Genomic DNA, 14,155 nt, shown 5'->3' with positions numbered 1-14,155 from the left:
ATGGACTCTTGTTTATCAGGGCTCCTTTTATGCTAAACTTTTGCCTGTGTTATGTCTGTTAAAGACACAGAAGCACTGTCAGCCTTTTTTTTTTAAAAAAAAGGTGGAAGCCTAAGTTACACTGAAGGAAGCTGATGGCAGTAGCCAGTCTATAAAGAAGCCTGAAGGCGGGGGTGGAGGTGGAGGAGTCTCCCCACTTTGGGTTAACAATACTTATCCAATTATGTTTCCACTTCAAATGATGGGTCTCCTCTTGGGGTGCAGTAAAGTGTTGTAAGCTGCAGACTCAGGGTTTTTAACAGGAGCAGCTGCCTTGGCCCAAGTCAGGCTTTTCTAGCTCAACACTGGCATTGACTCTCCAGGGAAACCCTTGGGCAAGCTGCAGTGCATGTGTCTCTCCTCCCTGCAGCCACTCATTCTGAGCCCAATCTTTACTGTTTCCCAGAGAGAAAGGGCAGACGAGTGAGAAGAGGTTTGTAGGTGACAAGGGTGAGAATTGCAGCAATAGGCTCTGGTGATCAGCAGAGGGGACCCTGTCAAGGTGCCTGAAAATACCAACTCCATACATGTCCCTGCATTATCACTTTTTGCAGCTTTTCTCCGCTTTGGAAAGCTTCCCCTGCCTATCATCAGGCAGCTCTCTCCATCTTAAAAAAGCAACTGACCAAGCAGACTTGTTTTAAAACTTTTTTGCTTTTAAATTTAACTTTTATTACCGGTATGTGGTTTTTATCTTTTTAATGTTGTGAACCACTGTGGTATATTTTTTTATCATTTGGTGGTATAGAGGTATTTTAATAAATAAATAAATAAGATCCTGCTCAGCCTATTTGCCTTTTAACGCAGAGACAGCAACACAGGGAGGGGATTTCAGATTTTGCTGCCGTCGGAACAGGTGGGCAGGAATGAGACAGGCTGGCTACTCTCTACACAGATTCTTTTTATTTGTCCAAAAAGATTGGAACAGATGCCACTGCAAACACATGAATAACCGTCTCCCACAAGCACGGATACACCACCGGGACGCTGCTTGGGAGCAGGGACCCCTGACAGGTGTGCTGGGAAGGCACAGAGTGCCCTGCTTTTAAAAGCCAGGCCCCCTCCCTCAGAAACAGAACCCTCTTCCCAAGTCGCCTCCTGTAATCCAGATTGTCAGGAGGCGGGCGATGGCTGCCCTCTGGGTTTTGTGCACCCTGCTGTGGGCCCTGCGCTGAGGCAGCCTCTGCATCCTTTGTGGCAAGGGTGACGGCGCAGTGTTATCTTCACATGGTAAGGGGGTGGGGTGGGGTGGGGAGCGGAAGTGTAGCAGGCAGGGCAGCATATGATTATGAAAAGGAAGGCACACACAGGTCAAAAACCAGAGCTAGAAAAAACGGGAATGGAGCAAGGACACAGCTGTGCAGGATGTGAAGATCAGCAGTGGGATTCCACGCCTGCAGAGATCAGGCAAGCTGGTGAGGTTTCGATGGACATCGAATCCAGGTAGACCCAACAGAGCAACCTCAGTTCCTACAACCGGGCAAAGCAATGCGGTTCTTGCAATACCCAACCACCACCACCCGAATACGCATGTGCCAGTCATGTAAACTGGCTCCCTTCAATATAGCCTTCAGGAACAACCTTTCCTGCTGCTTTTTCTTTAAAAAGGGCCCAGAGTGGAGTTATTTTCGGGACACTTTGCAAAATAAAATAAAATACAACCAGTGCCCAGAACACAATGCATTTGCTCCCTTTTGATTCCAAAGTCTTCCTTTTAAGACAGAACAGAATGACTCATGGCCACAGGATGTGGAGACTGGACCTGTGGCTGGGAAGTATAGAAGCTGCTATGAGCCACAGTAGTGCAGAGAGAAATGTCCATGTTCACAGGCAGGATACTTCCATGTACCGTAACTTCCTCCAGCACGAAGCCTCTAAGTGATTTGGACCCAGACTCCCATTAGCCCCAAGTAGCATAGACGTGTTACCTGGAGCTGATGGCAGTTGTAGTTCAAAACATCTGGAGGGCATCCAGTTGGAGAAGGTTGGTATAACAGATGCCAAGAACTTACAAGAGGTGCTGCTTGAGAGTTTTGCTGGATTAGATGTTTGAGCTCATACAAAATGAGGAAATGAAGGCCAGAAAAAGGCAGGGGTGTGTGAATGATCTTTATAACAGTGGCATGGATTACCAGAGCCATAGATAATTGTGATTGGCAGGAGGTGTCTCTTGGGATGCAGCTCTGCCCCACTGCTGTAGAACAAGTCTTTCCAATCCTGGTGAGCTCCAGGTGTTCTGCACTACCACTTCCATCAGTCCCAGCCAGCAAAGCATGTGTGTGAGAGAGAGAGAGAGAGAAAGTGAGAGTGAATGACAGAAGGGGATATGATCTAAAGTGGAAGTGATGGGTGCCTCTTGCAGATGGCCTATCTACCAGCAGCAATGCCTGCTTTGGCCCAAGTGGTGCCAACATATGGTTTAGCCCCCCGCAAACCATTGGCTTCTCTGGTGGTGTCTAGGAAGATGCCTGCCATTTTAAAATTTCCCACAATGCTCCAGGGGCACCAAGGGTATTGTGGGAAAATAAAAGTGGCTGCTGGTTTTCAAGAACCAGCTGGCCAATAAGCCTGGGTCCAGAGGGGTACTTTGCCAGCCCCCGCTCCCCAAAAACCTGGAACTGGCCTTGGTAGACAGAAGGCGGCTAAACTTGTCTCATGCAAGACTTTTGCCCCTCTCCTGTAACCACCTGTTTATCCCGGGTCTGCTCCCAGTCTGGAGGCCTGCGAAAGTGTAAGAATCACAGTGGAGGAGGCAGTTTCAAAGACTAGATGTAGGTGGGGGGGGGCTTAGTCCCCTACCTCGCTCACCCACAATGCCTCCATTTAAACACCCTCTCCCTGCTTAGGTAGCGTAACCCTAATCCAGGCCTGGGCAGAGTGTAGGCCTGAGGGATCTACTTTGTTTCCCCCCCCCACTACAACCCTGAGATCTACCACCTGGAGCCAGGTGCAACAACAGGAACTCAACTGAGCAAATGTACTGAGGACTTAATAAGAATTAAGGATGAAAGTGTGCCCTCTGAGCATGTGCTGAGTCCAGGAAGTAGTGATCAGTATCCAGTATCAAGATCACAAATCCTTTCATACAAAAATCCACTCCTGCTAACTCCCTCCCAAAGCAATCTGATTTGAGGCAGGAGGCAGTTGTTGCTATTGTCATTAGGAGTCAAAACCTCTTGCCGATCTACCACAAAACAGCCAGAGATCTACTAACAAGATTCCAATCTAACTTCTACCCATCCCTGATGAAAGCAGAGTACCGGGGTCCTTAATTAAAGGGGAACTCACTTCCTTACCCATTGAGAAGGTCGCTTAGCTACTGTTTATAGACAGCTGCTGGGGACATGATTTAGCTAAAAAAAATAAATTTGGAGGGGAAAGACAAGAGAGCAAGGGTTGGGTCCAGCAGTGCACTGAGAAAAGAGGCTTTTCTTCAAAACCAACCCAATCTTGTTCCTTGCTGTCCGGCTTCAGGACAGGGCCCATTTCAGGAGGCTGCAAAAATGTGATGGAGCATATCAGGTATCACAGGGAGGAAAATGGGGGTGGGGTGGTGGGGCTCCTCAGGCAGTGGGAGCATTTCCTGGCTAGGGATGAGATCATAGGAGAATATTCTCAACGACAAAACCCTGAACAGTCCATTTCACCTCCGACAAAGTTTTGATGGCACCTGGAAACGGAAAACTTTCGCACAGAGCCCATGCCGTTGCAATCCCAGACAGAAAGGTCAGGATCCCGCTGCTCCTATTGAATGGAAGTAGTGGGCCGTCCTCCTCCCTCTCCCCATGACCTGCGCAGCACCCATCACTCGATGACCCAGATGTGCACCCATCACACCCAGAGTTCAACAACCCCCCCTTCCCTCCCACCTCAAGGCAGCCTGCCCCCCACCCTCCAATGCAGCATCTCTGCCAGGGGCTTCTGCAAATGTGATTCGATAGAGGCAGCATGGCTTGTTTAGTTTTTTTTTCTTTTGTTGGAGGGCGGGGAGTCAGGAGGAGAGGCATTCCTCGTAAAGTTTGAAGATGCTTCATGCAATCTGCAGTACTAAAAAAAGAAAAACAACTGTGGTCTCCATCAGCTGTGTCATGCCCCGGCCCCTCCCTCCCTCCCCCCCCAGTCCAAAGCCCCCCGCCATGCCCGCTCTGATGATCAGTTCTGTACAGATTCGGCAGCTGCAGCCCCCACCCTGCCCCACTTCTCCGGGTGTGGCCCCTTATTTGTTCTTCTTGAAAAAGCTAAAGCGTTTCTCGCGGTCTTTTTCCTTGGACTCTTTGCTACGCAGAGTGACGGTCCCTTCCTGGGCGCTGTTAGGCGAGACGGGAGGCATGGTCAAGGCCCGGGTCATTCCTTTGCTGATGAGCGGCGGCTGGTCCTCTGCAGGGCCTTGTGGCGTTGCGGCACAGGCAGCTGCAGCGTTGATGACTCTCATCCAGCTGCTCATCTCAGCCTGGGATGGGGGGAAGAAGTGGGAGAGGGGGCAAAGCATGAGCCGATAGTCTTTCTGAGCATGTGCGGAGTGCTTCCCCCCCCCAGCATGCCCCTGAGAAAAGGCACCATTCCCCCTCTAAGGGGTATATAAGGGAGGGTGGATATTAAGGGCTTTGGAATTGGAGGCTGGGCTAGTACAGATGGGCGGCTCCTTTCATTTTATGGACTCTAATTCCCATCAGCCTCACCCAGCACAGCCAATGGCCTGAGTTGATGGGAATTGTAGTCCAAAACATCTGGATGGCACAACATTGGCTGCTGCAGGTTCAGACACAAGTGGGATCTGCAACTAAGTGTTGCTCTAAAATACACCCTTCCATTCCTCCAGTCACTTGATTTTTCAGTCAACATTCCATAGAACACCCGATCCTCATTGGGCTGTGCTGGGGTTGCCCCCCCCCCCATTTCTGTACCTCTGAAAACCTTAAGGCTCCCCCCTCTCCACCCCAATCCTGCTATGACCTCCTTTCTTGTGCATGGACAGTGCTCTTCTGGCAACTTAAATCGGTGGCACTTGACTCCTAGCATTGGAGGCAGAGGAAACTATTTTCCTCCTATTTCCAGGCATGGGTTAAAAAGAGCATAGAGTGAGGGCAAGAAACATCTAGAGCAGGCATCCCCAAACTTCGGCCCTCCAGATGTTTTCGACTACAATTCCCATCATCCCTGACCACTGGTCCTGTTAGCTAGGGATCATGGGAGTTGTAGGCCAAAACATCTGGAGGGCCGCAGTTTGGGGGTGCCTGATCTAGAGCCCGTCCCAATCCTGAGATCAGGAGGAGGAGGGGCACCCAAGTCAAAGGGTGTGGCTTTTGAGCAGCACTGGAACCTTTTGAGTAGCACATCCGCACTGTACATTTAAAGCACATTTGGCACACATTCAAAGCACGTGTCTCCCCCCCAAAAATCCTGGGAACAGCAGTTCATGCCCCACAGAGCTACAATTCCCAGCACCCTTATAAACTACAGTTCCTAGGATTCCTTGGGGAGAAGCTGCATGCCTTAAATGTACCCATTTTTTCCATACAGACTTTCAGAAAAAATCTAGGCATTCAGATGAAAGTGAGGAGGGGCCCCATAGCCATGTGCTGAGGAACATCCCAGGTTAAAATCCCCACCATTTCAAGGTTTGGCTGGGGAAAAGGCCCATCGGATACCCCAGAGAGCTACTGCCACTTGATGTGCGGCAGGGGTCAGCAAACTTTTTCAGCAGGGGGCCGGTCCACTGTCCCTCAGACCTTGTGGGGGCCGGACTATATTTTGAAAAAAAATAATGAACTAATTCCTATGCCCCACAAATAACCCAGAGGTGCATTTTAAATAAAAGGACTACATTCTACTCATGTAGAAATACCAGGCAGGCCCCACAAATAACCCAGAAATGCATTTTAAATAAAAGGACACATTCTACTCATGTAAAAACATGCTGATTCCAGGACCGTCCGCGGGCCGGATTTAGAAGGCAATTGGGCCGCATCCGGCCCCCGGGCCTTAGTTTGGGGACCCTGTGCTAGATGGACCATCAGTCTGATTCAGCAGCTCCCAAACCAGGCTGTTCCCGATGCTATTGTAGGAGGAAGAGTTGGGAGCTGAGATGAGGACCACAATTTGGCTTCATGTTGGGGAAGAGGGCCAGAAGCCTTGGAGCCGCCTGTCCTCTAGAAGCAGAATTTGCAGAATTGGACCTCTACTCACCTCATCCTTGGCCTGGAATAAAAATTCTTTGCCGTCCGCTAACCTGCAAGGGGAGAGAGAGAGAGAAGGAAGGTAAGAATCGCCCTGGTGCCTGTCTGTGGATCATATCCAAACTCCAATCCTTCTGCTAACAGGAGCTAGGAATCACAGCAGTGTGGCTAAAAAACAGTCACATTACTTTGTGCAAAACACAAAGTCCTAAACATACTTGCCTTTTCTTTTTTAAAAACATAATTATTGAGAAAAAGCCAGTACACAATCGTAAGATATTACTACAAGTAAACTACCAAAAACACCACCCACCTGCCTTCTTTACAGGAAACAGGACCCCCGCCCTCTGCAATTCAAGGTGCAGTATAAGACAATACAATAGAAACTGAATAAGCTGTCAAAAGCAGAGTTTGAATATTTAGGTGTCGTCTTCCCCCTCTGTTACCTTTTTACACGTTACTAAATTTCTCACTGGAAAATACAAATGAATGAATGGCTAAAAAATAAAGATAGCCCTGTATATTTCTGTATATACCGGTACTGTTGGGACCATCCTGCAATGCTCCTCTATGTTCATTTATTCAATGAAGGGAAACCAAATGGCCTAAAAGTGATCTGTTTTCTGTTGCCCCCTCACCACCTGTTAGACAAGCTTACCTGATATTAACACCTTCTGAATGCATGCATGGGACTCTGCCGTTAGAACAGCACTTTTGCACTGTAGTGGGTGCTGAAAATTCTGTGAACTGATCTGCAGTGGCTTTCGCTACAGTTCTGAAGATGCCCAGGGCTGAGAGCTACAACAAGATTCCCCGGCCCACAGCTTACAGCCCCCCCCCCCCCGGGGCTGTGAGAGACATTGCATTCAGTTCAAATTTAATGTTGAATTTTTCAAATTTGCATTTTCTGAAACAATACAAAAACCAAAGCACAGCCATCCTTCAAAATCTGCACTCATCCAAAATTTGCTATGCAGTGCTCCCACCAAAGAATGCATGTATTAGAGGAAAGGGTGCATAAAAGCAAATTATTTTAGCGAAAATAACATACAAAGCATGCACTATATTAGAAGAAACTGCTTGCGTATATGTGTGCTCTGGTCAAAGCTGTGCACAGAAGAAATGCTCACAAAAATGCTGAAGGATCTTCACAAAGATTTTAAAATAAGAATCGCTGTGGAAACGTGGAGAAGCAATTTTGAGACTGGAAAAAAATGAGAAATGGAGGGAAGCAAAATGGACAGATCCTCTCTCATCCACAGCTGTGAGTCACGGCAGTTAAGCTGCATGGGCAGAGAGTATCCAGTGGTACATTCAGAAACAAGAACACAAAATCAGGAAGTGTGGTCAATGCCACTTGGCCGAAAGAACCTTGCTGACCTACCCAAGCTTAAAGACGTGCTTGCGCTTCTTGTAGTCCAGAGCAACGTTGCACTGCACCCCTTGCAAGCTGATGGGCACTTCGCCATGGTAAGGGATGCCGTGACTGGCACTCTTGCTGTCCTTGTAGAAGCCCAGGCTGCCCTTCCGGACAATGCAGTAGATGTTCTGCCAGGACCTGGCAAGGTGGGGGTAAGAAGGGACCTGTGAGCATTTCTCAAGCACCCCTTTCACTCCCCTGCACTCCCCCCTCCCCACAGTGGGCTAGAAGCAGCAGAAGTTGTGTCTGTTTAAATCCGGAATGATTTGCAAACTTTATTCCTGTGTATGTGTTTTTATTTTAGGGACTTAAACCACTGTGACAACTTCTTTGAATTCAAGTCTTTTTTATTTTACTTCAGCAAGTGTTTTAAGAACGTTTTCAGACTTTATGGTTGGTTGTAACTTTATGTTTACCGTATCTTTTTAACATTACTGTACACTGACTTAGAGACTAACTAACGTTGAAATGAATAAACAAAATGATGATACAGTACTGTTTCATATAGGAAATCATTAGATAGGGGCACTGGAGCTGCCTTCTGGTCCATCCAAGCTCTGTATTGTCTACACTGACTGGCAGCAACTCTCCAGGGTCCTTCCCAGTCTAACATGGAGGTGTTGGGGACTGAACGTGGGACCGGCTGGATGCAAGGCAGGTGCTCTGCCACTGAAATAGGCAGATAGATAGGTTTTACTCAAGGTTTCAATGGCCTTGTCTTATGCCCACAAGTAGAATCATTCTCCAACACTAGGGTTTACTTTCAAAAAGTAAAATTCCGGACACCCACAAAGTTGTTGAGCTTTATTTTAGAGAGACCCCAATATTGTTGAGCTTTTCCCATCACATTGCCATACATTTCCCTGACATTTTGCCAATTCGAAAAAATTCCCCCAACACCATTTTTACACCTGAAAACCAGGACATGTACAGAATTTTCCTGACGTATGGCAAACCTATCCAGCACCCCAGGTTCACACACACAAACATGCGGAGCTCACCTGTTGGCTGCCTTTTTGCCGTGAGACTCCATTTCCTGCTTCCGACACAACATCCCTTCCATCTGCTCTGAGGCCGAGGGGTCTGGCGTGCGCGGGGCCAGTGTGGCCAACTGAGTGGGATCGCTGTAGGCAGGTGGTTTGGAATGGAGATGAGGTGATGGGGTTGGGCTGGGCTCCTTCCCCTTGGACAAGGAATCCATTCGTGACCCGTTTACCGTACCAGATGTCTCTGAAATCTGCATGAGACAGGAGGTGCTGAGTTATGGGGTTGTAAAAACACACACACCCTTTTTAGTTGTTGTATCCTTGCTACTGTCCACTTTTCCACCAAGATACGAACAAGCTTCGTGCAGCTGCTTCACTTCTTCCTTCAGGCAAGCAAAGAAACTAGAAAGCCACAGTTGACCATAGTTTCCTGTTGCATTTGAACTAGGAAACGATGGTCAAGTAAGAATATGAAGCCAGAGTTTTAAGCTGGCTTCCAGATCCTTGCGAGTTAGCCACTAACCTTAGTTAGTAAACAATGCCAAGATTTCATTTTCTGAACATGCCCATTGGCCTACAAAGCTATACAGGGCTTCAGCTGTGGCTCACAGGAAGAGAGGAGTGGAAGTAAGTAAGGATGTCTTTTCTCCTCATCTATTTCTGCAGAGCTGTTATAGCAGGCACCCCCAAACAGTGGCCCTCCAGATGTTTTGGCCTACAACTCCCATGATCCCTAGCTAACAGGACCAGTGGTCAGGGATGGTGGGAATTGTAGTCCAAAACATCTGGAGGGCCGAACTTTGGGGATGCCTGTTGTGAGGGGCAAGGGATATCGCGAAGCCCCTCCCCTCCTGAGTTCCAGCCCAGCCCTGAGCGAGGCTGAAAAGAGGGAAAGCTCCAGCTCAAGTGGGGAAACAGGAAGTGGTGTCCAAGGCTCTGGCAGGGTAGAAGAGCCATCGTCCCAGGTGGGACAGGAAGGGGGAAGGAAGGGGGGCAGACCAGTCCCCCCAACTCTGGAACTTCGCAGAAAGCGTCGGGGGAAGAGGATGGGTCTCCCCAAGTTGTTATGCTGGCGCAAGACGCGCCAAAAGCCACTTGGAGGTTCTGATTCAAGCTGAACAGATGTGTCTTTGTAAATAGCACTGCCATTAGCACTGTAAATACTCAGCACCAATAAAAGACAAAATGCAGAGCTGTGTAGAGTCGTTACTCTGAAGTAGCCTAATCCGGCCACCCTGACACCTGTGTTATATCTTTATTTGGTACTTTGCAGAGTAATGTAAGCTTAGATATATAAATGACAAGTCTCAGTCCCAAGGAGCTTACACTATAAATGCTGTCAGTGGGAGAAAACAACTGAGGAAGAGCAGCAAGTGGCAAGGGGAAAATGCAAACACTGCACAAATTCCTCAATGGGAGAAAGGTGGGATGTGAATAGAATAAATCATCATTATTATTTACAATGTTTATACTGTATATTAACAAAAAGTAATTTGGAAAAAGCATGAAAAATTAAGAAAATTAGTCTTGTACTGGATCCTGATCAGCAGAAGGGGACCAGGAATTCCACACCAGTGAAGACAGCAAATTCTATCCATGCATCCCTCTTCTGCCAGCCTATTGTACTTCTATAGCAGATGTCCAGGAGGTGAAACTACTTCCTGCACATCCAGCACAGCAATGGCATCAAGAGCCACAGATCGCAACATCCCACCACCACGGCTCTCCTGTGCTGCTCTGCTGAACAAACCAAGACCTGAAGCCATTTAAGTTTGGTTATAGCTGGGAAAGAATGAAGCCAGAGACCTTTCCGAAAGCTGGATTTTGAAAGGAAACACACCTGCATTGGCACAGGTGTTTGGTGGGGAGGGTAGGTCTTAAGAGGCAGCTTGGGACTTGGATAATTTATTGGTATTTGTTTATTCCATTTATATCCCACCAATACTTCTCTCCACCTTCCCCAGTTTTATCTTCAGAACAACCCTATGAAGTAGGTTATGCCCAATTCACCCATTAAACTTCCTGACTTTGCCCTGGTGTTTCTCGAGTCCTAGTCTGACATTCTAACCAAAGCGCCACACTACTAAGAGATCCTGTATTCTCTTTCTCCTTCTTCTGAGCCACTGGGGGCTTCCAAAACTACAGAACAGCTGATGAATGGTTCAGAACCAAATGCCATTTTTTTCTCTTGGGAAAACTGAGTGGAATTTTCTTTTTTTAACTCAGGGTTGACTATTCATCCCTTGCCACCCTATGGTTCTAGGATTCCACCTCAAGCCTTACTCGCCAACCAATCACCTCTGTGTCCCAGTCCTGTCCCCAGTCATCACTCCTTAGTATCCATGCCTCACCTGTGGAGACTCGGAATCGGGGTCAATCCCATTCAGAGATGGTAACTCCAGCGACAAGCCTCGCTCTCCAGGGCTCCTGGGGAAGACAGAAAGGTGTGTGAGTCTGTGCTGAAGTTCAAGCACACCAGGTCACAGTATATCTCTTTATCTCCCATGTTGTATTTTGCTGCTACAACGCTATGGCTTGCTGCCAGCATTTTGCAAATGCTCGTCTTTTGGGGGGCTCAGAGGGAGTACCTACAGAGAAGGTACAATAGTTTGACAATGTTTCATTTCTGATTCCTGCTCTATAATGCTGTTATCGTCCTTTCATACTGTGTGCAATTTTATTCAAAGCTTTGTACACTGACTTAAATCTCTCATCACAGAATTGCAGGGGAATTGGAAGGGACCCCAAGGGTCATCAAATCCAACCCCCTAATGACACAGGAATCACAGCTGAACAATTCTCAGGAAGATGGCTATCCAACCTCTGCTTAAAATCTTCAAAGGGAGGAGAGCCCACCACGTTCCAAAGTAGTCTGTTCCACTGTCAAATAGCTCTTACCACCAGAAAGTTCTCAATGGAAGCTGGTTTAAATAAAATAAAACAAATCTTTCCCCACCCACCCAGTTTATCTTTCCATTAAATATTCAGGTGGGTAATCAACCATTTTCCTTTAACAGCCTTTTCTTCTCTCCGCTATCCCCAGTTCCTGCAAATGTAATTTTCACGATAAATACATATACAAACACACTTTTCTCCTAATTCTTAAAAATAATATTAGGTGTTAGAACAGGCTTCCTCAACCTCGGCCCTCCAGAAGTTTTGAGACTACAATTCTCATCATCCCTGATCACTGGTCCTGCTAGCTAGGGATCATGGGCCAAAAACATCTGGAGGAAGCCTGTGTTAGAACAACAGTTGTGGAGTGGATTTAATTTTGCATTCTACTTTTCTTCTGTACTGAATCAGTCACAGCACTCTGCCTGCTCTGCCACTCCAAATGTCCTTCTTCTTCCCCTGAAACAACTCTCACCGGGCGTCATGGCCGGTACCGGGAGCATGTGGCATTTCCAGATGCTGGTTCTGTTGCATTGTGGCTGTGGGTTCTGGCAGAGGCGGAGTCAGGGGCCTCTTTTTCCTCGCTTCCTCCTGCTCACGTCGGCGACGTTCATTCTCTTCCAGCTGGAGGAAAAGGAGAAAAAACTGATGGAACAAGGTTGTCAAAAAGAAGCAAATGTTGGGTCCATTTTTTCCTTTTCAGTTTAGGTAAGGAGACCATTTTATTTATGTACTCGTATTTCTTGACCACCTTTCATCATTAAGGTCCCAGGAAGGGTTACAACATAGAAAGGCAACATTAAACTCCTTTAAAACAAATTACAATCAGAAGGATAGGGCGCGCCTGAAAAATATATCTAGTATTGCAGGCCAGGGTAAAGGCATGGCGCTACATGAGTATGTGGGAGGCGATAAGAGCCAAAGTTAGAAGGCATGGCAGTTTAAATAAGGGGGTGTGGATATGTTTTCTAATGTGTGCTCTGCCTGGTGTGCTTCAACTTCAGCCACGTTGGAAGGGGGACTAGGATGCCAGCTCAGAGTTCTGGCTGGGAAAAAAAGTCCTGCCTGCCATGGTGGTGCACTTTTAATTCACGAAGTTAGCTGCTTGAGGCAACCACATCTCTCTGCGTAAGGGGAGGCCTGGCACAAGTCCTGCCTAGAGGTACTTTCTTTGAAAAGGAAGCAGGCCAAAGCAGAGGTTGCCTTTGGATCATGATGTCTGTCCATAGCAACTGACCCTACTACAGGTCCACACATCAGGGGTGAGGAACCCTCTCTTATGGCAACTTTTTGAGGGCTGTATGCCCGGGGTCAGCAGGGCCAGAGGCAAAGGTTGGGTGGAGCAATGAATGTAAATGTTACCTCTGTACAATAGTCTAGTTTCTATAAGAGGTGTTCAAGGACATGTTCCAGCCAGGCAGAAACATTCAGGGCGTGCAGTAGGGCTGGAGAGGGGATGTGGCCTGGGAAAAGTTGTGAGAGCCAGAAACAGAGGCCTGGAGGGCTGAATTTGACCCCTGGGTCTGGAGCTGAGGAATTTAGAAACCAATTGCCTTCGCCTTATTGCCCTCATTGTGAGATGGGCCTTTGGGACCAGACAAATTCACGGAGGATTGGCCTAGGAAGAGCTGTTTGCTGAAAACAGAATCTTCATGCCTCTGTGAACCAGGCTGGTGTAATGTGAAGACTGGGGCCAAGGGTCAGTGGCTAACAGCTGACTCGGGCACTTCCCACAAGCCTCCCAAGGATTCACCTGACCCCCCCGCCCTCCCTGATCTCACCCACTGACCGTTGTGAGCTTCTCCAGTGCCAGGAAGCGCTCCTCCCAGGCAGCAACTGATTTCTGGAAGCCCTCGTGGCGCTTGATGAGGTTCTCCACTTCGTCCACGTTGCCACCCAGCTCTGCAGAACGCACAATCGGCTCTTGGCTGGAGAGCCAGGCCTCCGCCATGCTAGCATCCCGCCCAAACATCAGCACCTCCATGACTGTGGGCAGAGGGAGGGATGAAGGGAGAAAGAGAGAGTAGTCAGTGGTGAGGACCCCAAATCCTGAGTCTCAAATTCTTGCTGTTAGTTCTGGGATGGTGAACCTTCTTCGACCTGAGGGCCACGTTCCCTCGTGAGCAGTGCTATTTTTCTAGAAAAAGAGGTGCCAGAACTGACCATGGACATCTCCCTCGTTCTCTTAGAATGGCAATGGTGCCTGAAGCAGAACTTCGCTCTTGGGACCACGGAGGCCTGAGCTTAGCTATGAAGTTCTGCTGTGCCCTTGGTTTAAAGTCACCACCTCTCAGAAAAACCTACCCTGAAAATGTTGTTGTGGGGATAATGTGCGCTGCATCCACACATGCCATCCCCAACCTGCCCCAAAACTCCAGCCCTCTGAAGCCCCACTCCCCAAGTCCCCGGGCCCGCACACCCTCACCCACTTACCAATTTGTAACCAGTCCATTTTCTCCCGCCATTTGTCATTGATCTCCTTGCGTCGGTCCTGCAGCTGGGTCAACTTCTCTGCAATCTGAGCAAAACGAAAGCAGAGAGATGCGGAGGGAGCTTAGCTGGGGGGAAATAGTCATCCAGAGTCGTCCCAATTAATCTGAACGTTGGGGCAGTCTCCTTCACGCTGTACATAGGTTTAC

The 14,155-nt window shown here is 48.1% G+C and overlaps 1 protein-coding gene across 2 annotated transcripts in view; it reads right to left on the bottom strand.

Moving 5' to 3' along the window:
* Nucleotides 1–2,135: 2,135 nt before the first annotated feature.
* SPTBN2 (spectrin beta, non-erythrocytic 2) overlaps nucleotides 2,136–14,155 on the bottom strand; it is a 111,450-nt gene continuing 99,430 nt past the window's right edge. Inside the window, exons 30-37 of one of the 2 annotated variants that reach the window (XM_088660108.1) lie at nucleotides 13,950–14,034; nucleotides 13,306–13,502; nucleotides 11,992–12,140; nucleotides 10,973–11,048; nucleotides 8,637–8,872; nucleotides 7,600–7,773; nucleotides 6,226–6,268; nucleotides 2,136–4,489 (exon numbers count right to left, since the gene is read on the bottom strand). In XM_088660108.1, the coding sequence (XP_088516234.1) occupies nucleotides 4,256–4,489; nucleotides 6,226–6,268; nucleotides 7,600–7,773; nucleotides 8,637–8,872; nucleotides 10,973–11,048; nucleotides 11,992–12,140; nucleotides 13,306–13,502; nucleotides 13,950–14,034 (1,194 nt within the window). In that variant the 3' untranslated portion in view covers nucleotides 2,136–4,255. The remainder of the gene's footprint in view (nucleotides 4,490–6,225; nucleotides 6,269–7,599; nucleotides 7,774–8,636; nucleotides 8,873–10,972; nucleotides 11,049–11,991; nucleotides 12,141–13,305; nucleotides 13,503–13,949; nucleotides 14,035–14,155) is intronic. The other variant, XM_035099449.3, reaches the window with a different exon arrangement.

The sequence above is a fragment of the Zootoca vivipara genome, chromosome 16 (genome assembly GCF_965207765.1).
Source record: "Zootoca vivipara chromosome 16, rZooViv2.hap1.1, whole genome shotgun sequence".
In the NCBI taxonomy this organism is placed as follows: domain Eukaryota; kingdom Metazoa; phylum Chordata; class Lepidosauria; order Squamata; family Lacertidae; genus Zootoca; species Zootoca vivipara.
Note: the sequence above shows the minus strand (reverse complement) of the source record. Positions and strands in the feature narration are given on the sequence as shown.